This window comes from Cricetulus griseus (assembly GCF_003668045.3).
Source record: "Cricetulus griseus strain 17A/GY chromosome 1 unlocalized genomic scaffold, alternate assembly CriGri-PICRH-1.0 chr1_0, whole genome shotgun sequence".
NCBI lineage: Eukaryota > Metazoa > Chordata > Mammalia > Rodentia > Cricetidae > Cricetulus > Cricetulus griseus.
The window spans coordinates 5,471,945-5,495,269 of NW_023276806.1; the positions used below are offsets into that span (position 1 = coordinate 5,471,945).

The 23,325-nt window shown below is 46.2% G+C and overlaps 2 protein-coding genes, 1 long non-coding RNA gene and 3 other non-coding genes across 8 annotated transcripts in view; 5 read left to right on the forward strand and 1 right to left on the reverse strand.

The window, feature by feature from the left end:
- Nucleotides 1-288: 288 nt before the first annotated feature.
- Nucleotides 289-3,028, reverse strand: LOC103159919. Of its 3 annotated transcripts, XR_003481131.2 has the most exons (4): nucleotides 2,753-3,028; nucleotides 1,940-2,170; nucleotides 1,009-1,142; nucleotides 772-847 (listed from the first exon to the last, which is right to left on the reverse strand). It is a non-coding gene; the product is annotated as an uncharacterized LOC103159919 (long non-coding RNA). The 3 variants fall into 3 exon arrangements; XR_004771731.1 differs by lacking the exons at nucleotides 772-847; nucleotides 1,009-1,142 and adding an exon at nucleotides 289-497 and having other exon boundaries at nucleotides 2,753-3,024; XR_003481130.2 differs by lacking the exon at nucleotides 1,009-1,142 and having other exon boundaries at nucleotides 770-847; nucleotides 2,753-3,023.
- A 43-nt stretch (nucleotides 3,029-3,071) lies between these two features.
- Nucleotides 3,072-10,201, forward strand: Rabggtb (Rab geranylgeranyltransferase subunit beta). The gene is made up of 9 exons (XM_027395183.2): nucleotides 3,072-3,199; nucleotides 4,099-4,206; nucleotides 5,042-5,239; nucleotides 5,643-5,748; nucleotides 6,390-6,442; nucleotides 6,527-6,637; nucleotides 7,624-7,749; nucleotides 9,040-9,189; nucleotides 10,061-10,201. Exons 1-9 carry the CDS (start codon nucleotides 3,197-3,199, stop codon nucleotides 10,199-10,201), a joined length of 996 nt encoding a protein of 331 aa, XP_027250984.1. The 5' UTR covers nucleotides 3,072-3,196.
- LOC113833455 lies at nucleotides 3,934-4,013 on the forward strand. Its single transcript, XR_003481141.1, has one exon. It is a non-coding gene; the product is annotated as a small nucleolar RNA SNORD45 (small nucleolar RNA).
- Nucleotides 4,357-4,438, forward strand: LOC113833454. Its single transcript, XR_003481140.1, has one exon. It is a non-coding gene; the product is annotated as a small nucleolar RNA SNORD45 (small nucleolar RNA).
- Nucleotides 5,337-5,408, forward strand: LOC113833456. Its single transcript, XR_003481142.1, has one exon. It is a non-coding gene; the product is annotated as a small nucleolar RNA SNORD45 (small nucleolar RNA).
- An 8,871-nt stretch (nucleotides 10,202-19,072) lies between the features above and the next one.
- Nucleotides 19,073-23,325, forward strand: part of Msh4 (mutS homolog 4) — a 58,820-nt gene continuing 54,567 nt past the window's right edge. Inside the window, exons 1-2 of the mRNA XM_027395128.2 lie at nucleotides 19,073-19,159; nucleotides 19,523-19,633. Of these exons, the coding sequence (XP_027250929.1) occupies nucleotides 19,088-19,159; nucleotides 19,523-19,633 (183 nt within the window). The 5' untranslated portion in view covers nucleotides 19,073-19,087. The remainder of the gene's footprint in view (nucleotides 19,160-19,522; nucleotides 19,634-23,325) is intronic.

Genomic DNA, 23,325 nt, shown 5'->3' on the forward strand with positions numbered 1-23,325 from the left:
TTGGCTGGGTGTGCCTGTAATCCCAGAGTGAAGGAGGGAGAGCAAGGTTGTGTTGACACCACAGCCAGTCTAGCCAAATCCCTGAGGTCTAGGTTTAGTGAGAAGAAACTCTGTTGCAAAACAACGTGGAGAGATTGAGACGCCCACCATTGAACCTTGGCCTTCACGCATGCATACACATATGTATGCACACCCCATAAAATGTGCACATGTATACACATACATGCATACACAAAAGGGTTTGATAGTCATCAGGGTTCTCTGGAGGAACTGAACATGCAGAGTGGATACATACTCAAAGCTTTTATTAGACGGGCTTACATGATGTGGTCTGGGTCGTCCAACACTGCCTTCGCCACCCAGTACCTGCTCCTTCAGCAAAGCTGGGCGTCTCGGCCATCACCACCTGGTGCTGAAGTCCTTCGCTCTGTGTTAGAGGCTTGAAGAAGCTGCGTTCTGGTGTCAGTGAAGGAGTGTGGCGGCGGCGGCGGCAGTGGCTGCAACATAAATTCAACAGTAAGACGAAAAGGCAATAAGGCAAAAGTGAAGCTCTCTCTGTAGTTCCCTTTTATCTGGGTCACCCGTGTAAGGTACCTCCCACACATAGTGTGGGCCTCACAACTTCCCATGCCCCACAAGTAAGAAAACCTCTCCCAGGAGCGACCTCTCTCAGGGCTATCTCATAGTTGACTTCTGATCCAGTAAAAGCCTTCAAGCCAGGCACTGTTAGCACACACCTTTGATCCCAGCACTTGGGGGCAGAGGCAGGCAGATCTCTGTGAGTTCAAGGCCAGCCTGGTCTATGCAGCGGGTTCTAGGATAGGCTCCAAAGCAATACAGAGAAACCCTGTCTCGAACAAACAAACAAACAAGATTAGCCTTCAACATTTCCCTCCATTTAACATGAATAAAAAATGATGGGGTAAAGAAATTAAAAATAGTGAAATATTTAGCCAGTGCCTTTTTTTCTTTAAGTGCTGGGGATTGTACCCAGGGTCTCACACTAACCAAGTAAGTGTTCTCCTGAGATATCTACAGCCCCAGCCCCAATGGATGCTGGCTGCTCTTCTTGTTTCTCATCTTTGCAATTCAACTGTGTCTTGCAATCAATGGCATCAAGGATGGAATAAGGGATTCTTGCCCTATAGGAATGATACAGTCAGCATGTTAAGGCCAACTTGGGACAGTATTTATACTAAATGCTAGTAATTTATGGTCCCAGCAGTTCACAACATGAACTGTTACTCCTGGGGGCTGGAGAGGGCGTTCTGTAGCTAAGGGCAGCTACGTGTTCCCGCAGAGGAGCTGGGTCCAGTTCCCTGCACCCACACAGCAGCTCACAACTGTGTGTGATTCCAGACCCTGGGGACCCTACATTATCTTCTGCCCTTTTCAGACACCAGGCGTACATATACAGGCAGGCAAACTCTCAATACTAAATAAAAATAAACAATTCTTTAAAAATATTGTTAATAACAAAGACTATTTCTGTCCTTTGCCTTTTGGGGTCACACTACATAACTCAAGCTGGCCTCAAACTGACCAAGCAGCCCAGGCTGGCATAGTATTTGTGACCCTCCTGTCTCAGCTTTCCAGGTGTTGGGACTATAGGCCTTTTCTACCATGTCAAGCTTGAGACGCCTTTATCATTTACACAGTGGCAGGTGTGTTTCTGTGCTTAACTAGACAGACATCCACTAAACAATAACAATATAATGTGAATTCTAGATTGTTTTAAATTTTCTAAGTCACATCTTAAAAAGTGAAAATAGAAATATATTTTAATATATTGAAATATATTTTAACTCAGTATACCAAAATATCACCTCAGCCAGCAAGGCTTCTTTATTTTGTTCTTTCGCCATTTCATACATGTATATGGCCACTGAGTCATGTGACCGTGGCTTTGGAGCAATCCAATGATGCCTGGTGGGCTTACCCTTGGACACACAACTGATGACTTTAGGTGTCGTGGGAAAGTGCCCAGCAGGGAGGGGCAGAGCACCAAGTCCCTTCCCATCTATGACTGATGGTTGACAGGGCCAGATGTGTGCAAGCCGGTGCAGACAAGCGCAGCTGCTCTGTTGAGGTGAGGATCGCAGAGGCTGTCAGGTCAGAAGATGGTCTCTCAGCCTTCTATCTTGTGTCCTCTTCTGTGGTGTTCACTAAGCTGTAGAGGGGGCCAAGAGCCTGCATTCACCATTGTTCACTGCACAGGGAGGCTTATCTAATGAATTCTGGGATTAGCTTTTGCATATGGGTATCACATAGATATGTAGAAGGCGGTCAACAGACAAACTTTAAAACGAGCAGCGTGTCACAGTTTCGTGTTTTACGGCATTTTAGGCTGGGCGTTGGTGGCACATGCCTTTAATCCCAGCACTAGGGAGGCAGAGGCAGGCGGATCTCTGTGAGTTCGAGGCCAGCCTGGTCTCCAGAGCGAGTGCCAGGACAGGCTCCAAAACTACACAGAGAAACCCTGTCTCGAAAAACAAAAAGCAAAACCAAAACAAACCAAAAAAGAACAAACCAAATAACCAGTTACAGCATTTTCCAGGTAGGCCTGACATTTCCGCATTGGGGGTAGAGGACCTGTGGCAGCTACGGTTGGGGGTGGGTGGGGCACATCCTATTCTTGGCAGGGGCAAACAGGGCTGGGGAGATGGCTCGGTGGCAGATCACACGCAAGTCCAGCCCCCAGGACCTCAGAAAAAGAAGGAAAGGGTAAGATGAAGAGGCTGGACCGTACTACCTGACCCGTACGGAGGGAAAACTAAGCCTTATGTTTGTGGTTTCAGGCATCAAACCCACAGCCAGGAGCCCAATTTTGTTAACTGGGTAACGGATGTATTTATCTTTTCGTCAGGGACTGTAGCCCGGGATGGCCCCCAGGGATTTGCACTGCAGACGCTCCTGCCTCCGCTGCCCCGGAGCGGGGCTCGCACAAGGCCAGCAAGGCCACACTTCCAGCCGCGGGGTCCTTCAGGCAGCAGCGTGGCCGGCTACATCGTGACCGCAGAGTCCTTCAGGCAGGAGAGCGACCGGCTAAATCCTGCGGGCGGCGGGGTCCTTCGGGCCGAGCGTCACCGTCTGGGCAGGGCGTGGGCGAGCGGGCGGGCCGGCGGGCGCGTGTGCGCAGGCGCGCGGGCCCTGACTCCCCGTGCTCCGGCGAGCCTCTGTCTTTTGGCGAGCGGACATGGTGAGAGCGGGGTGGCGGCGGTGCGCGGGCTGGGGCGGGCGGCGGGCGGGCGAGCGGGCCTGCAAGGCTCGCACTCTTCCTGGGCCCCGTGGCCTGGAGCTCCCAGCCATGCTCCTGCCTCGGACTCGGGAGGCCGCCCTGGGAGGGTCCCTGGAGCGATTGCCCGGCGTTCTCCGCAGTTCTCGAGGCTCCTGGTTTTGTCCGCCCGCTCTCCCTCCCTCCCTCCCTCCGGGCGAGCCTCTGCCGCTTGGGCGGCCTGACTGCGTTCTCCACCCCCGCCGCGGCTGGGTTTCCACCCCCGGTGAAGCTGATTTTGAGGTTTTTTCTTTCATTGGGAATGACTTGGAACATACAGATGCCAGGAAATCGTTAAGACTCTGATTCAGAGCTGCGCTTTTAACTGGGGTGGACGGGAGCCGGCCGGGCCCACACCTCAGCCCCGTCACGGCAGAGGCAGAGGCAGAGGCAGGGACAGGCGGGATCGCCTGGTTTCCAAACCAGCCGGGTCCGCACGGGGAGCTCAGGCCAGGCCGGGCTTCCTGGCAGAGACCGAGAGCCGACTCTCAGCGTGGGTGATGGGCCTGGCCGACTTGTGCCTGACACGGAGGGAGGAAGCGGGAGCAACACGGGAGCACTGTCGCAGGGGCTCTGTCGGAAGCGTCAGGCTCGTTAGCCAGGAACGTGCCTGCTTTGGTAGGCGCCATTCCAGGGCGAGCGCAAAACCGGTCATTTCAGGTCAGTGATGAGCTGGCATGTATTCTGAATCTGAAGCTGATTATCAACCACTTTAGCTCTAGAATTACTCTGAGACCTGAAAGGTGCCGGTTACGTGTTCGGGTCTGGGACGTCACGGGCAGAAGATGTAAATAACGATGAAATGTCTGCCTTTTTTCCGCAAGGGCACACCGCAGAAGGATGTCACTATCAAGTCCGATGCACCCGACACCCTGTTGCTGGAGAAGCACGCGGATTACATCGCCTCGTACGGCTCCAAGAAGGATGACTATGTGCGTATGGCCTTGGGTTGGCAAGTCTGTAAGTGGTGGTGAGCACTAGCTCTGTCGAGCATGACAGCTGTGCAAGAGGCGTTTCTGAAGTAGGTTAGGGTTTGCAGGCAGGAGGGGTCTGCTCCTTTCTGGCTGGGGTACAACCTTTAAGGTCGATGATGTGTTGGCATGTATTATCTGAATTCTGCTGATGTGTAATCACACTTTAGCTCTAGAATTACGCTGAGACCTTGGAAAGGTTTGCCTGAACATAATAGTGGTAGCATATCTGGAGAAACGCTGACGGGAGGTTGGGGACATTTCCACACCCCTGTGATGTCAGCTCCAAGGGGCTGAGTTGGGGGGGGGGGAAGCCCATGGGAAATTCAGAGACCTCTCCAAAGGGGAATCACTTACATAAAATATTTTCCATACAGCAGCTGTTTGCCTGAGTCTTAGCAAACACGTGTTGTTAGTAAACACTCGTTTACTAACTTGGCTGTTTCCATAACTTAGGCCCTCATTTTGGGGGGGGGTTATAGGCCTAAATGTCCTGTGGACCTCCTTGAGGCTCTCACTTGAATGAATGCTTATAAAATAATGCTTTATTAGCTGCAACAAGGTTCTGAAACCCACGTGGGTTCCATCTTTAACAGTGTTTATATTTCCATATTCATGGACTTCATTTGTAGGTTGGTGTCTGGTAAACAGTGAGATATTGCTTGCTTTTGCTCTATCTGCCTGTAGTTGGCACTTGGGAGACTCTAAAGCCTCATTTAAAGTTGGTCCTGACTGTCTTAAAAATGAGGTGTGTCGTATGTGGGACGGATTGATGAGCTTGAGAAACTTCCCCTAGGAATACTGTATGTCTGAATACTTGAGAATGAGCGGCATCTATTGGGGCTTGACGGTGATGGATCTCATGGGGCAACTTGATCGAATGAACAGAGAAGAGATACTGGTGTTCATCAAGTCGTGCCAGCACGAGTGTGGAGGAATCAGCGCTAGCATTGGACACGACCCGCATCTGCTCTACACTCTCAGTGCTGTCCAGGTAGGTGACTGGATCTGGTTTGGGGGAGGACAGTGAAATCTGTATCTTATGTCAGAAGTCAATACTACAGTCCGTTTGAGGGAAGTCCTTCCTGCAAGGTCGGTGATGTCCTGGCATGTATTAGCTGAATGCTAACTTGATGCAAATTCTCAAGTGATGCTGAGACCTTGGAGGCTAATTTCCCCTGTGGCTGACTCTGGCTACGGTGAACATTGGTTTTAGAAAAGAGCAGAGGGTGGTTTGAGTTTGAGATTATCAATGGTTTGTGTAGCAAAACTGTGACTAGGGGGAATAACTAGCGTTAACTTGAGGATACATGCTTGTGTGTTTGGGAAACTGGTAGTACAGCATGGAAGGCCTTCTTCAGTTGGTGACAACTACTCTTGGATACTTGCCTTTTCAGATTCTGACTCTGTATGACAGTGTTCATGCCATCGATGTAGATAAAGTTGTGGCCTATGTCCAGAGTCTACAGAAAGAAGATGGTTCCTTTGCTGGAGACATTTGGGGTAAGATTTGTTTCAGTCCGCTATTCCATACGCAGAACATCTTTATCTTGGTAGTAATCATAAGATTTCAAGTTGTTCCATCTTTTCAGGTCCCACTAAGCAGTTGGTCTAACTGGAATAAATGGCCTGCTGGAAGTCCCAGCATGCCCCGTGCTGGTTTGTCAGCACACCACACTCTAAAAAGATAAGGTAGGTTCAAGTTTTATCCCCAATATTCGGTAGCTAAACTCCCTGAAAAGAGGAAGTCTTTAAAGGTTTATCAAAACTCTAAGTACCTGAGTTGGGACATAGAAAAATTATTTGAGTAATGTAGATAATTTGTTTGGGGTGGAACAAAATGCAGGCCTGAGACCAGCTGCTTTGTGGGATATGAACCTCTTGTAAGATAGGGTGTTAACATTATTAACTTGAATTTACTGGCATAATAGTCCTTGCATTTTGTAGGTTTCTTCCCTTTTGGGGTCCTCTGAGCTACTTAGAAAGGCTGTTAGTTTCTATTCTAGCTGGTTTCCTTATGTTTTGGGGGATTGCCTCCATTTTTAAATAAATATAAGTTAACCTGCTTTGGGAAATTGAATGAAATTGTTAGTGGAAAACTTGTAGCATCTATATGACTGCCTTGGCTGTTTTTTATCTTTCAGGAGAAATTGATACCAGGTTCTCATTTTGTGCTGTGGCAACTTTGGCTCTCTTGGTAAGCTTTGAATTTGTTGAGGGACCTAATTAAGCATTGGTGAGTGCTCTGGGTAGTTGTAATATATTTTATTTCTTTTTGTAGGGCAAGCTTGATGCTATTAATGTGGAAAAGGCAATTGAATTTGTTTTGTCCTGTATGAACTTTGATGGTGGATTTGGGTGCAGACCGGGCTCCGAATCTCACGCCGGCCAGGTAATTTTGCTATTAAGATTTAGGAGAGAACCTATAACGAGAAGTTACTGGTTATGATATCTGTATTCAAATTATACGGGCCAAGCAAAAGCCAGAGAGAAGGCCTCCCAGAAGAGACCCCCTTAAGAATTCACCCTGGCGTCATCCTGAACCTCCCCTGACCACGCCCTGACAGGCGGAGTCAAGCACACCAGTAGCTAGCTCCTAGGAGGCGGGGCTACAGTGTCTCCCTACAAGAACCTATATTGAAAGATGAACAAGCCTGGCATTGGTGGCCCATTCCTTTAATCCTTAATCCCAGCAGAGGATTAAGGGAGGCAGAGGCAGGTGGATCTCTGAGTTCGAGACCAGCCTGGTCTACAAGAGCTAGTTCCAGTACAGCCTCCAAAGCCACAGAGAAACCCAGTCTCAAAAAACCAAAAAAGAAAAGATGAGCAATTTTTTAAAATAAGTTTGTGTTGTAAATAGCCACACCTTGTGAGGTAAAGTTTGGGGTATGTGGTGTATACACAGCTTTAGTTCTCTAATGAATCCCTACCTGGGATTGCAGGCATGAGCCTCCATGTGTGACTTTAACTTTAATTAAACAATGAAAGCCTTCTAACCTAATCCACTGTGTCCAGGTCAGCATGCCATTTGCTTCTCTACAGAGCATTTTCTAAATTGTATTCCAAGTGTGGCATTTCACTGAGACATTGACCCTAATAATACACCTTGGGGCTGGAAAGATGGCTCAGCAGTTAAGAACACTGGCTGTTTTTCCAGAGGTCCTGAGTTAAATTTCCAGCAACCACATGGTGGCTCGCAACCGCCTTGAATGAGATCTGGTGCTCTCTGCTGGCATGCGGGCACAAGACTGTATGCATAATAAATAAAATCTTTAAAAAAATAATACACCCTGATACAAGATGGAGTCTTAATAGTTTTGGTAGTGCTTGTCACTCACTATTAAATTATACCTGTGTACTTTATGTCTGTAATTTTAGATCTATTGTTGCACAGGATTCCTGGCCATAACCAGTCAGTTGCATCAAGTGAACTCTGACTTGCTTGGTTGGTGGCTTTGTGAACGCCAGTTGCCCTCAGGCGGGCTCAATGGAAGACCAGAGAAGGTATTGTAATGACTCTCTGTTACAACCTGACTGGGTGGTGCTCTGTGCTTAAGAGTTGGCTTAATTTCAGAGTGACTGGTCATAGTAAAAGTAGAACTTGGTGTGCAGGTACTATCTGACTAACTTAGTGCATTTTCTACCATGGTGTGCTCAAAAAAGATCCTGGGTGGGCTCAGCGTTTAATTGAAACACACCACCTGGGAGGCACAGGCATGAGATCTTTGGATTTGAAGCCAGTCTGGTCTGTTTGGGGAGCCCCAGGATAGCCAGGGATCTTAACCCAGGCTCATCAGGTAACATGCATAGTAGACACAGAATAGGCTGTGCCGTAACACAGGCACAGCAAAAAAATTTAACTTGAATGAAATGAAGTATGTTAGACATGCCATCCCATCCCAAAGCTGCCCCCGACACCAAGAGGATACTTATTTTTGCAGAGCATTTGATCTGTAGCCATGTAGTATGTTTGCTGTGGGAAATGCTGGCACAGAAGTATAACTAACAGAATTTCATCTGTAGTTAGTTCTGTGTGGGGCTTGCTGTGTGTGAGAGACAGATAATCTGCTATCTCATGTGGTGGGTGGAGAGGTGTGCCCACGGGTAGTCTCTGAGCAGGGTTAGTGTTTGAACTTTGGCTCAAACAAACTAGGATATCTTAATGTGCTTATTAGTCACGGAGCTCAGTAAGATGCAGATTGTTCGAGCTGAAGGATCTGCAGGCTGAATTCTCAGGTGTGTCCACCTGGACAGACTAGTGGAAAACAGTTTGCCTAGAAAACCCTGTCTCAGCTTTCATGAGTCTACACTGATATCCTCAGCTGAAAACTAGACTAAGATTTAAGTTAATGTATACTTGCCACCTAGTACTGAGTTGGTGTGAGCACCAGTGTGTGGGGAGTGGTTTCTCTCACCTCACCCAGTGTTTGTTCCTGGGTTTTGGTTGCAGTTCTTGTGCATAGCCTAAGTGGCCTGAACTGTAGCACTTGTGCTGCCTCAGGCTCCCTTTTTGTTTTTGGTTTTTCGAGACAGGGTTTCTCTGTAGCTTTGGAGCCTATCCTGGCACTTGCTCTGGAGACCGCGAACTCTCCGAGTGCTGGGATTAAAGGCGTGTGCCACCAATGCCCGGCCTGCCTCAGGCTCTTTAATTCTGGCTTGTGTCCACCATTACCCGACACCCCCTTGCTCACTTCCCCAGTGTTGGAGCATGGGATTAGACATAAAATTCTATCAAATCTACAGAAATGGAGCGGTAATAGTGCCGGCAGTCTAACTGGTTTCTCCCCCTTGTAGTTACCGGATGTGTGCTATTCCTGGTGGGTTTTGGCCTCACTGAAGATAATTGGGAGGCTTCACTGGATTGACAGAGAAAAACTGCGCAGCTTCATTTTAGCGTGCCAAGATGAAGAGACTGGAGGCTTTGCAGACAGACCAGGAGATATGGTGAGTAGTACCATTTTTGCAGTTTTTCATTGTTGGCTGATTTCTATGGTTCTGGGCCTGTGAAATAGTACTTCATATGTAATAGTTCAAAGGTTGCTTTGAGAGCTTTTGTAAACATGTAACATAAAGGCTGGAGCTTACAGAAATGCAAGCCTGTGTTGGTCACAGCTCAGGGCCTCAGGCACATTCACGTGGCTAGCGGAGCAATATTGCTGCCTGGAGCAGTAAAACCTGCATAGGCGCCTGTGGATGGCGGGGTGGGGGCGGGAACTGAGTGCATGGCAGTGGAGGTGGTTTACAGGTTAGGAAGGGTTAACTCACTGTTTTAAGTCTTCTGTCAAGGACTGGCAAAGCAGAGACCTTGAAATGCAGCAGTATCTTAGGTCCCCCTGTCAGGAGGGTTTGTTTGTTTGAGACAGGGTTTCTCTGTGGCTTTGGAGGCTGTCCTGGAACTAGCTCTTGTAGACCAGGCTGGTCATGAACTCACAGAGATCCACCTGCCTCTGCCTCCCGAGTGCTGGGATTAAAGGCATGCGCCACCAACACCCACCAACACCCGGCTGTCAGGCGGCTTTGGGCCTTCCCAGCAGGCTCGTAGGGAGCTGTGGGAAGCTGGAATGGGTCCTGGATTTCAGGGCACCAGGTATTTATTAAGTCACCACAGGAGACGACGATCCTTCCATGTGCTCACTGTTCCTTAGAACCCATGCCACATCATCCTGTAGCCAACGTCTAACAGGCATGGCTTATTGTCCCCAACATCGTGGTCCTGTAAATCAACTTATTAGAATTGTGTACAAAATGAATAAACTTCATTCTATGGACAGATTATTGAGACTTCGTCTTTTAACTGTTTGTAAACTTCCCACAGGTGGATCCTTTCCATACCTTATTTGGCATTGCTGGATTGTCCCTTCTGGGAGAAGAACAGATTAAACCTGTTAGTCCTGTCTTTTGCATGCCCGAAGAAGTGCTTCAGAGGGTGAATATCCAGCCTGAACTAGTGAGCTAGAGTCAGATAGGAAAGATAAGTGCAATCCCAACACTGCTGTATTTGAAGTGTTTATCAAACCTAGAGGTGACTGTTAATATTTTGTATATCATGTTAATGATAAATTATATAATTAAATGTATTGTAAAATAAGTATGTTGTAGTGTTCTAAGTAGTTTTTGTCTCTACTTGAAGTTTTTTTCTGATCCCCCCATAACAGCAAACTAGTATTTAATTCATGTCTCCCTGTGTCTTCTTGACCTGTAACAATTGTGTGGAAAATGATTTTTGTTAACTGATACAAATGAGTAAAACTCATGATTTAAATAAAAGATGTATACAATTGAGTGGCTGTGTGTGTAGCTGTTTCTTTGGAGCTCATAATGTTTTTGGAGATGGAAGGTTAAAGGATTATCTCCAGGGCTGTAAGCCATAAACAGCTGATGGGGGAGGATGATGGGTGGGGCTTTGGGTAAATTTCTTAGGAAGGCCTGTCTCTACTATTGGCTTGAACTTTGCAGGCATGCAGCTGTCTGAGTCATTTTTGTTACCCCTTCCTCTGCCCAGGGTTTTTGTGTTTTGCTCAGCCTGTTTTGCATCTACCTCTGTTGACCACGCTGGCCTTGAACTAGAGATCCACCTGTCTCCCAAGTGCTGGGATTAACCCTATTTGCCACCACGCTGGGAAATCCGTTCTTAATTGCTTTACTTGATGGGTTTAGGTGGAATTGTTTCTTGGGTCTGCTGGGCTCCTGTCTGAGTCATCTCTGGAGACTCATTGGACATTTGAGATTATATTGGCTTTGAATATGATTAGTATGGGATGGTCACAGATTAGGTGAACTGTTGGTATAAATTTGGATTTAGTACATACCTGCTTGTGCATCAGAATTCTCACAGATGATGCTATTGGTTTCTTTTTCTTGAACCTCTGCCCTTTTACATGCAAAAGGAAAGGAACAGCGCCTTCCCCCCTTTTGAAACAGTCCCAGATTGCACTAGGTTCCAAATCATCACCCACCAAGTGCTGGGATTCCAGCATGTAGCCTGTCAAAGGCACCCACCTGGTCTTCTAGGTAGTTAGTGTCCAGGTGTGCTTAGGCATTTGTGTCACAGACCATGAGGCTACACATACTGGAATGTATGCTTTTAATCGGGGCCTGGTTTCAGAGGTTTGGGCCATTAGCGTGGTGGCCCACAGCAGACATGCTGGTGGAGCGCTCTAACATCCTGATTGCCAGAGGAAGAAACTGGCTTGAGCGTTTGGCCCCAGGGACACTTGCTCCAAGGCCACAGCTACACCAGCAGGCCTGCCCTGCACTGCCCTCCCTAAGCATCCAGAGGGAAGAGGCCGGGCAGCGGGCGGCGGGCATTCTTAGACCCCTACACTGCATGTGTCCTCATTTCCAAAGGTCCGCTGCAAAGCTGCGTGTGCAGCCACAACGGCGGAAGTCAGGTCGGATGGGCAGCGGCTGGCGGGACTGCGGTGATGTCGGGGCCGACGCTGCGCGCGCCCCGCACACTCGATGAGACAGCGGGCACTGGGCTCGGGTAAGCGCGGGGCACGCGGTCGGCGAGCAGGCCCCGGCCGGCCCCGCCGTCCGTGCTTGTTGGGTGTGAAGACACTGGAAACAGGAGAGTGGACGAGCGGCAGGGGCCTTGCGTCGTCGGGGCGAGCGCCTGCTTGGGCGCATGCGCTGTCCTGCACCAGCCCTGCGCCGGCGCCTGCGCGGTGCGTCCTCCCTGCGCCCCGCGCGCACGCACTGCGCCTGCGCCTCTTCTCCCGCCTTTTCAGAAGGCGGCCTCGGGCGGTGCAGCGCGCGGCTCCTCACGTGTCGGGAGGAGGGCGAGGATGCTGAGGCAGGAGGCCGCCTCCACCCCGACTTCCCCTCGCGGGACGCAGTCCGGGAGCACCACCCCGCGCGCACGGCCCTTGGCCTACGCTTCCCGGCCCAGCACTGAGGGCGCCGCGGCCGACAGGAGCAGCAGCAGCAGCGGCGCCACTGGCAGCAGCCCCGGGCTGCCCACGCCAGGCAAGGCCGCGGAGTCCGGCCGGGGCCTCGGGCGTCAGGCCACGCGCGGTGGGCGGGGCCTCGGGCGTCGGGCCACGCGCGGTGGGCGGGGCCTTAAATCCTCCCCAGTGGGGGCAGGGCGAGGTGGGGCTGGTTGGGGCCTTTAACCCCAGCACTGGCGACCACAGTTCAGGGCTAGCCTGGGCTACAGAGCGAGCTGGTCTCAGCTGCAAAGCAAGCAGAACGGGAAGAGAAAGTCTGGACTCTCCTCGACGGTTTTAAGAGCGGAAAGGAAGTGTGGCCCACCTCTGCTGAAACTAGTATTTGCCTGCAAAGCCTCAGCCTCCTCTTGTGGTGTCAAGGCCGGTTCTCTGTGGCCCAGGCTTCCCTTGAATCCACTAATAGAAAAGCCTGGCCCGAAATTCTTCAAGCAGTCCTCCTGCCTTAGCCTGCCATGCGCCATCATGCCTGGCCTTTAGTTTCCTCAACAACAACAACAACAACAACAAATATATATATATATATAATTATATATTATATATATAATATATAATGTGTATGCGTGCATGCATGTTGGAGTGTGTGTGTGTGTGTGTGTGTGTGTGTGAGCATACATGGCCCAGGTTGATAAAGGAGTCCTCCTCTGTCACTTTCCACCTTACTCACTAAGGTAGGGCTTCTCAGTTGATCCCAGAGTGTATCAATGTGACTAATCTGGCTAGCCAGCTTGCTCCTGGAACCCGTCTTCGTCCTCCAAGAACTAGAGTTACAATGGGTCACATTGCCGTCGGTGCACATTCTGGGAGTCAGAGCTCTCCTCCCCTGCTTGTGCTTTGCCCTCTGAGCCATCTTCGAAGCCCCAGAAACATTTTTTTAAAAAAAATAATGATTTATCTGGGTATGGTGGGGCATGCCTGTAATCTCCCTGTATTCTATTTAAGAGGCTAAGGCATGAGGATTTTGAGGCTGGCCTGGGCTGCAGATTAAAAACACTTATTGGACATATTTACAAATGTTCAAGAGTTCAGTAAAGTGGGTGAATAAAAGTTCAACATGTCTGGTAATAAAATGAGCACTGCAGAAAGATAATGTGTTCACCCTTTGACATTTGGAAATTCTGGGAAGACATAAAAGTTTTATGTCCAAGAAGTTGTTAGATATGGTGACATTTCTTTGTTTTTACTTTACAGAGTTACTTAATTTTATGTGTATAGTTATCTGTGTGTAGCCCAGAGACTTGGTCTCAAACTCACTCAGTTCCGGCCCTTGATGTTGTCATCCTCCTACCTCAGACCCTCAGCACTGACATCACAGACACAGGCACTACACCTGGCTGGTGTGTGGTCTTGAATATTTTTTTATGAGTTTGTGCTGGTTCCTACCAGATGAAGCCATCAGGAATCCTTTTCTTTCTTTCTTTCTTCCTTTCTTTTTAAAGATTTTATTTATTTTGTATACAGTCTTCTGCCTGCATGCCAGCAGAGGGCACCAGATCTTATTCAAGGTGGTTGTGAGCCACTATGTGGTTGCCGGGAATAGAAACTCAGGACCTCTGGAAGAATAGTCAGTGCTCTTAACCGCTGAGCCGTCTCTCCAGCCCCAGGAATCCTTTTCTATTGCCTTCTATCTTACCCTTTTGAGGCAGACCCTCCTTGAACCTGGAAGTCCACTTAGTCAGCTAGGCTGGTGTAGGGCAAGCCTGGGGCCCAGATTCTTGGATGGTAACAAGCTGGGATCTGAACTCAAGACCGCATGGCTGCACAGCAAGTCCTCTTAACCACTGAGCTGTACTGCTAGCCTCTAACTTTTGAAATTTTCTCTGAGATAGGGTCCTGTATGTAACCCTGCCTGTCCTAGAACTGGCTATGTAGACCAGGCTGGCCTCAAACTCATAGAGATCCACCTGCCTCTGCGTCCCGAGTGCTGGAATTAAAGGTGTGTGCCACCACCTCCCAGCAACTTTTGAATTTTTAAAGGGTTGGAAAAATTTTTTAAAGACAGTGTTTTTTGGCATGTGAAATTCAATATATAGAAATTATTTCGAAGACAATACAGTCACATCTGTTGATTTATGTACTACCCTATTGTAGTACTGAATTGAATAAGAATAACTGTGACAATGACCGTATTGTCACAAAGCTTCAGATATTTGTCATGTTATTATCACTGGAAATCTTTTTTTCTTTTGGGGTTTTAGAGACAGGGTTTCTCTGTGTAGCCCTGGCTGTGCTGGAACTCGCTGTGTAGACCAGGCTGGCTTTTGCCTCCTGAGTGCTAGAATTGAAGGTGTATGCCACCACCCACTCTGCTCCATCACTGGAAATCTTAACCATGCTGTATATACAGTGTGGGAGATGAGTGAAGGATGTAAATGAAAATCTGGAAGTTATCAGGAAATGGATGTCAATAGAAGCCAAGAAAGCAGATGAGATGCCCAGAGTAAATAAAATGTTGATTTAGTAGTGACGTTTAAAAGTCTGGAACTCTGTAGACCAACACTGATGAGGAAGGCGGAGAAAAGAGAACTTGATACAGGAAACTGTAGGTAGTATAAGGAGATCAAAGACACGTGGCATAGAAATCACAGCGTGAGAAACAGCCGTGTTTTCATTTGCTTGCTTGTTTGGAACTTCTGTGTTACCAGACACTGTGCTAGGCTATTTATGTACACGGTGAAATGTTATGACATGGCTGTAAGTGGGTATCATGTTGGAAAGCAACTGTCTGAAAAAGTACTGAAGCCAAGTGAGCCTAAAGTTGACTTTGTTAGATAAGGATGTTAAGGCAGGAAAAGACACTTCATTATAAAATGAACTATACCTGGGGGCTGAAAGGGAACTTCTGATTTTAGCAAGAGTAGTCTCAGTGAACTCTAAAAGCAAGAGCTATATCAGAATATCTCCGCAATGAATTAATGTTTTTGAAGAAAGTCCCATGTGCCCCAGGCTGCTCTCAGCTCACTCTGTGGGAGACCTCTCAGGTGCTGAGAGTGCAGGAGTGTGTCGTCACCACGTCTGGCTTGTGTGGTGCTGAGGATGGAACTCAGGGCCGCATGCACACTAGGCAAGTACTCACCGAGCTACACCCCAGCCCTGTATCAGCATCTGTTAGTGCATGGCTACCACGCCAGGTGTGCTGGCACACTCCTGCAATTGCAGCACTCAGGAGGACCTATAGTGAGTTCAACCACAGCCTGAGTATGTAGTGAGATTTGTCTTAAAAACAGCAAACAAAAAAATTATCAGTGGTCAAAAGAGACATGAAAGTAGAAGGGGGCAGGCTGGGAGGAGGAGGGGTCAGGAAGAGTAGGCGGGGCACAGGAGAGCACAGTCATACAGCACACACATGCATGAAGACGTTACTCGGGAAACCACTGTGATAGATAATACGGACTAATAAAGTCATGGACACAATCGTCAATAGTCATTTATTTGTTATAGCGTTTAAACTATCAGATTGAATTTATAGAAAGTAAGATATAAATTTTAAGATTAATATATAATTCCTTAATGCTAATCACTAAGAATTATTCACTATTTTTCAAATTTAGGTTTATCATTTGGGAACAAAAGACCTCATGCAAAGCACACAGCTGCACCCCATCTTCCTATTGGTACAAGCTCATCTTCTGCACAAGATGCCAGTTATCCACACATGTTTAGAACACCGTTGTCTGCAGGAAATCCCCAGAGGTCGGGCTATAAAAGTTGGACACCGCAAGTAGGATATTCAGGTAAAATTGGTGGAAGATTAGCCTTGATGTTCCTTTGAAAACTTTGAAGTGCTTTGAATTATCAGTTGGGTGGTTAGCTCATTGGCAGTTCATCTATCATTCATTCAGTGATACAGAGAGCTGGAAGATACAGGTGTCAATTGGTCCATGTGCATCTCAGGGAGGGTGACATGGCTATGTGTTTCCTGTCGTTGGTTAATACATGTAACCTTGCATTATTTGAACTATTTTGACAAAAGGAAAAATCTCTTTCATGTGATACTGAAGTGAAAACTTTGATTCTAATAGTACTTTTGAGAGTTTTTTTAATGCTGAAATTTAAATTTTTATCTAAATGTACTCAATTTTGTTGAGGGATGAGTGAGTGGATGTTTTGTGTGCACCAATTCTACAGGGCATATAGAAGGATCTGCCTTGTCTATGGGGTGTGTAAATGTTACCTGACTTTTCCTGGGAAGGGAAGGACACACATCTGACCACCCTAGATAAAGCATCAGAAGCAGACCGTGGAAATGACTCCACCCAGCTCTGGCTTGAGATCTCACCCCCTGAGATTGTGGGGTGACTCAGAACAGCTGCTTCACTGAATGGCTCCCCCAGATGTGGGGTGAGAGCTGAGTTCCTGGCGCTCCCTGCCTGACCTGCAGGTAGCTGCACCTCATCTCCTCCTGGAGAAACTGCTCCTGCTTACCCTTCCTGAGAAGACATGGATCCTCCTGGAGGGAGTCTTCCCGAGAAGACAGCGATGTAACATGTGCATACACTGTAAGATGCCGCATTATGTTTTAGAGTACATGACAGACCCACTGCAAGTATGATGGTAGCCCCGTCACGGTGATAATAGAGGAGACGATCCGTTTGCCCAGTGTTGTCACTATATCTTTTACAAAGGCAAACATGTACCTACCTTTAGTACCTGTCACCATCTCAATAGCACCACCTGCTGGGGGCCAACCTTCACCTCATGACTGGAGGTCTTCTCATACCCAGCCACAGTCATGATTTTTATGGTTATTGTACTTTCTTTTAGAAACACAAGTTGATAGCCTTAAACATTTATTTTCTTATCTGAGGCCTCTCTACTTGTCTTACTCTTGGCTGTTTTTTCTGGTCTCTTCCCACAGTTTCTGTGTCCTGCTAGTCTCACATTTGTATGCCATTATAATGTCCTAGGCCACTCAGAAGGCGCACTTAGTTAATTACCTCTGTAAAGGGCACAGTGGACTTCAAGGTCACTGGGGGTCACTTAATGTTAGTTAGTTACCTCTGTAAAGGGCACAGTGGACTTCAAGGTCACTGGGGGTCACTTAATGTTAGTTAGTTACCTCTGTAAAGGGCACAGTGGACTTCAAGGTCACTGGGGACTAGAACCTCAGCATATGAATGCTGAAGATGGAACTTGACACACTACATTCAGTATTTCTAGTAATTTGCTTCTCCGTGGCTATCAGATCAAGTGTCAGTTTGTGAGCATCACCATGAGGGCCACTTGACGTTTCTCTGCAGTGCTTCCAGTGTCTCTCAGCATCTTCTTACTAACCTTCTGCATTTCAGCCAGACTCAGCATTTGTCTGTACATTGAACAGAGAAGTCTTTTTTTGCACTTGAAATTTTATACTTGCCATTCATTCCTTCATTCCTTCATTCATTTACTTACTAGTGTTGGGAATCAAACCTAAGTTCTGGCACATAGTAGGCACTCACTGTACCACTGAGCTAATTAATCTCTCAGTCTCCCTCAAAGTAAATTGAGTAAATAGCAGTACTTGTTTGATAGAATTTTGTAACAGTTAAATGAAGTAAGTAATTTAAGATGCCCTTGACATGAGATAAGCACTTAGTGAACACTGGTAGTTGCACAGTGCATTTCTCTGTTTATACTTGCACTAGACAGATAGTTACTACATTATACTTTCTGCTTTGTTACTTATTATAAAATAATTTTAGCATTTATAGAGTAAGATGAGCAATATATATTTTAACTCCAAATTAAAAATTCTTTAATGACTTTATTCCATTAATTTAAAATAAGCCAACATATAAATTTATCTTCTATGTATAAAATTAAGGCTTGGGCATGGGAGCCTAGGAATTGGAAAATTGTAGCCAGAAACAGGGATAGCCACCTCTGAGTTTGCAAAAACCTTGCAAACTGGCAGCAGTTGGTAGTGTATGCCTGTAATCTCAGCACTTCTTGAGAGGCAGAGGCAGGAGGATTGCCTCAAGTTAGAGACCAGTCTGTTATCCTTGGTAAGTTTTACGTAGTGAGGTATATACGGATATATCCTGTCTCAAAAATAAGGAAAACAAAACAAAACAAAAAATCTTTAAAGTGAAGTTACATTTGTTTTGGTTTGGGTTGTTTTGTTTTGTTTTTTGAGACAGGGTTTCTCTGTATAATAGTACTGGCTGTGCTGGAATTCAATTTGTAGACCAGGCTGGCCTTGAACTCACAGAGATCCTCCTCTGGAATGCTGGGACTAAAAGTGTGCACCACATGCACATCCTGACACAATACTTTGAGCTTTAATAGTTTTCTTTGTTTTGAGTAATGGAGTTTTTGTTTTGTTTGTCTTTTTGAAAATAAATGTTCACCAGGTAGCGGTGGTGTACACCTTTAATCCCAGCATGTGGGAGGCAGAGGCAGGCGATCTCTCCAGGACAGCCAGAGCTACCCAGAGAAACTGTCTTGAAAACCTAAAACAAGGAAGCAAATAGAAATGGTAAAGGTTCCTGTTTTTGAATGGACCAAATAGATGTGGTACCTGAACAAGACCCATAGAGGTCAAGGCAACAGAATCAGCCATCACTCCTGCAGGCAGCACTAATGGGACCCAGAAAAAAAGATGGCCGGAGACGTGTTGGAGTGGGAGTGTTCATGGAGTCAGAGAAGGGCAGGGTTGGTGGTGCGTATGACCAGTGGTCAATATACGCTGTGTTTCATGTATGAAGTTATCAAAGAGTAAGTAAAAGATATGAAAATAACTGGACTCGGGGCTTTGCTGTCTTCTCATATGAAGGAATTATGCACAGCCATTGGCATTCATACGTGTTCTCCTTTGCACACGGTCACCAGCCCCATCCTCTGCAGTGTCTGCACATGCCCCATCAGTCATTGTAGCCGTGGTAGAAGGAAGAGGCCTGGCCAGAGGTGAGATAGGAATGGCAAGCATTGACTTAAAAAGCCCACAGATTATATTGTCACAGTTTGCAGACAACACGACATATGCAAAGGTAAGTATTTTTAAAACTCATAAATTTGAAGTGACTGTGCACAAAAGGGAAGAAAATCGAAGCACATTAATTCAAAACATCTTGTAATGGGGATTAATATTTGATAAACTCAGATTAATTTTGAGTTTAGACTGGTAAGAACTAGTGAGTAAAATATTGCCTATGTTTCTGATATTTTATATTTGTATTGAGGTAGATATGTTTAATACATCAGCATTTGAAATACATTTTAACTGAAACAATGAAGTAGAACTGTTGGATTTTATCTGCACATTTTAACAATTTACTTCTTAGAATAATATAAAACTGCTTTGAAAACTGCCCTTTGTTTACATTTAGAAAATGATTATTTAACAATTTCAGGTGATCACTAAACTCAAAGTTTTATCACCTTTGGAAATAATAATGTCAAATACTGCTTGTGTTGTGGGAAATTCAACCAAGTTGTTTACTCTGGTCACAGAAAATTTCAAGGTAAGAGAATTTCATTTGGTAACATTCAAAATGTAATTCTTTTTATTTGGGGGGGAGCGGTGTTGAGACAGTTTTGGAGGCTGTCCTGGAACTAGCTCTTGTAGACCAGGCTGGTTTTGAAGTCACAGAGACCTACCTGCCTCTGCCTCCCAAGTGCTGAAATTAAAGGCGTGTGCCACCACCATCCAGCTCAAAAATATAATTATTTAGAATCCATCTCATATTATAAAAAGCAATTGTTTGACTCACCGTATACTTAAGGTTCTAAGGTAGACTACATACAAATTGTAGTCTAATATGTTACTGAAAATCATAAAATTTATTGAGGATAATCTTGACTTGGTACCCATGTTCAACTTTAAACAAAACAGAAAAATGTATCGGGTAGTTAGGAGGTGTTCTGGTTTGATGTCTGCTGCTGTGGTATAAAACTAACCACAAAGCTACTTAGGGGAGGCAAGGAGCCAAAAGGTACTTCAGCTCACAATTGCAAGGCACAGGCCAGGTGTGGTGGCAGAGGCAGGTGGATCTCTGAGTTTTAGGCTAACCTGGTCTACAGAGTGAGTTCCATGACATCCAGGGCTAAGTAGATTGATCCTGTCTCAAAAACAAGCGAGCAAAATTGTTAAAAATTTCAGGGACAGTCCATTATCACCAGGACATAAAGGCAGGAACTTACGCAGCTAGTGGTTCTATGATAATAAAACCCTGAGTGGAGAAAAGGAGCAAGTCCCGAGTATTTCAGACCAAGCATTATGAGAGAAAAATCAGTGTTGCTATTGTTCCTATTATAACTCACTGTCCGTACAGAGCTGTGAGTCGTAAGCCATATGAAGTGAAAAGAGTGGAAGACGTCTAGCTCTGACCTGGATGATATCTCGGCAGTTCTTGACTCTTCAGTTTTACGTGCTGAAGGCTGCTGTAGTCTTAACGGAACATACTCCAGAGTCCATTGTTCCGTTCTTCATTGTCCATTACTTTCTGGGGGAAAGGACCTTCTCTGAGTTAGGATCTCATGGACTGCTGCAGGCTGGCTTGAACTCATGATCCTGTTGCCCTCACCTCAGTGCAACCCTTATTTCACAACTTTATTTTCTCTTTCCTCTGTTTCATTAAATAAGGAGAGCCACTATCATTGGACATGGTACCCAGTACACCCTCACTTGTTATAACTAGCCCGTTATGTGCCACAAGGAAGGAGAGCGAGAACACTTATGGGTTCCAAAGACTTTAATAAATGACCACATAAGTGGGTCACTGATCAAGCAGGATTGAAGGACAAGGACTTGGGAACCAGGTTTCTCTGGACAGCCCTAAGAAGGGGCAGAAGTGGGGTTTATAAGCACAAAAATCACAAACATTTGTTGCCAAGTTATAGTTACAATTTTCACCAATCAGGACTTAGAGATTAGGTGCTTCCTTGACTGTTCCATCATTTCAGTTGATATACAATACAACTTTCAGCCTAACAAATCAGAATCATTTGTTCTTTCTGTTGTTAAACATGTTTCTAGAGGACTAAAGATGCATAACCACTATTTCCATGGTTAAGGGAGAAGGTTGGCCAGCTATTGGAAAGTTCTCAGCTTGGCTAGGGCTTGGGAACCTGAACTTTATTTCACCCTACAGTTAAAACAGAATCTGGACTCAAAATGGTGGAGCTTAGGCCACGGTGCTTTTGACTGCTCCCTTCAGACTGGGCAGGTACATCTAGTCTCGAGAAACAAAAATAAACAATGGAATAGCCCAGGTGTCACCATCTCACTCTTGAGTGATCTCCCGTCTGTCGATTTAGCTTTCAGAGAACCTGAAAACCTGTGATGTTTCTGTGGAATACAACTCCTAGATGCCAGAGGCTCTCATGCTTATTGTTTTATTATTGTCCTTAATATATTCAGTAGGGTTCATGAAAGTAATTTCTAATTGAGAATTACAGATTGTACTGTCAATCACACAGAAAGACGGGCAGCCATTTTCTGCTGACCGGCTCTGGGGCCAGCCGTGGGAGGCGCAGATCACCAACCCTTCCTGTTAAGACACTGACTGACTTGATGCCCTTTTTAGCTATATCCAGAGCAAGTGGAGTAGGTCCTTTTGTTAGGATTCATGGATTCACAATCACACTTCACACATGAGTGTGGCCACATCACACATACAGAACATACATACATCTTCCCCTGGGCTATGATGAGTTTGTTGGATTTAACTGAAATCTCTTGTAATACAGCAGCTATAACTAACCTTTTTTTCTATAAGGTCTTAAAACAGTTTCTGACTGGCTGCACTAATTAGCATTTTCTATACACTTGGTTGGGCGTCAGCCACGGTAGCAGCTCCTAAACTTGCAGGCTTCCTAGGCTTGGCCTTCCCACTGGGGACTGAGCATTCTGGAGGCCTTGGCTCACCTTTCCCCCTTGGGCCTGGACTGGCCCGCTGCAAGTCATCTGTGGCTGCAGCTGCTTGAAAGTCAAAGGTGAAAGTCATTGTAGCAACTCTGAGTTCTTGGCACCCAGAGGTCCTGCTGACCTGGCCCATATGTGGGGCCACACCTTTGCTTGCCCAAGCCCCGGCACAGCTCTGAGACAGCTGCAGTGGTGACTTCTATAAGGGGAAAGGATCCTTACAACATTTTCAAACTTTAAAAATTTCTGTACTTGTTTCTGCTTTATTCTAGCACTCCTGGCTATTAAAGTATACGAAAGTAAATATGCAGTCATCTGACTAATAATTCTCTGTCTCGTATCTCTAATTATATACATTTTTACCCTCGAGGTTAACTCACTTCTTTATCATCTGACTAATATTTTCCTGTTTCATATCTACAATTATATGCATTTTTACTCCTGACTTACAGTGTTCATTCACCGTACTTTACTTTTTTCCTGAGCGCTCTCTTCACACTTGTACACCTGTGTCGTCTATTCCTCTGTGGTGTCCATCACCATCGCCACCCCCCACCCCGTTCTGAGCCCCATGTTGGGCACCATATGTTGAGGACTGGTGTTTGTGGGGCTGCAGTCGGGACCAGCAGATCAGCCCTGGGTCCACTCCTGAGTGGGGGAGTGTGGATGAGGGAAAGGCTAGCTAAAAGAGTTAAGAGTCAGAGACACAGAATATCTGTCAGGAAGGCAGATTCAGTCCTTACTGAGTGTGTCTCAATTTATTCATCTACCATCTTAAATAATCAACCAAAGGTGGGGACAATGACAGAAGACTTCAATTGTCATGTATAAAGGACAAATAGCAATTCCTGTAATCCTAAAGACGTAGATGCTCTAGATGCTCATACTACTTGGCCTTCAGTCACTTACCACCTAGGCTTCAGGGTGAGAGTAAACCCGCCTAGGCCCAAGTCTATTGTTATTTAAATAGGAGACATTTACCACCAAGGCCATTAAGCTAATGTCTTAAGGACAAAAGGAGTGATTTGAGCAAGATGTAATGGACTCCCATTTATGGATCCCGTCCCTTCCTTCCTTCCTTCTTTACTTCCTTCCTTCCTCTTTTCTTTATTTTTGACAGGGTCTCACTATGTCGCTCTAGCTGACTTGGAACTCACTCTGTAGACCAGGCTGGCCACCAGCTCACAGAGGTAGATACACCTGCTTCTTCCTCCCAAGTGCTGGGATTAAAGGCTGGTGCCACTACTCAGCTGCCATTTTTGTTTTAAAAATGAGAAAAAAATTATATAA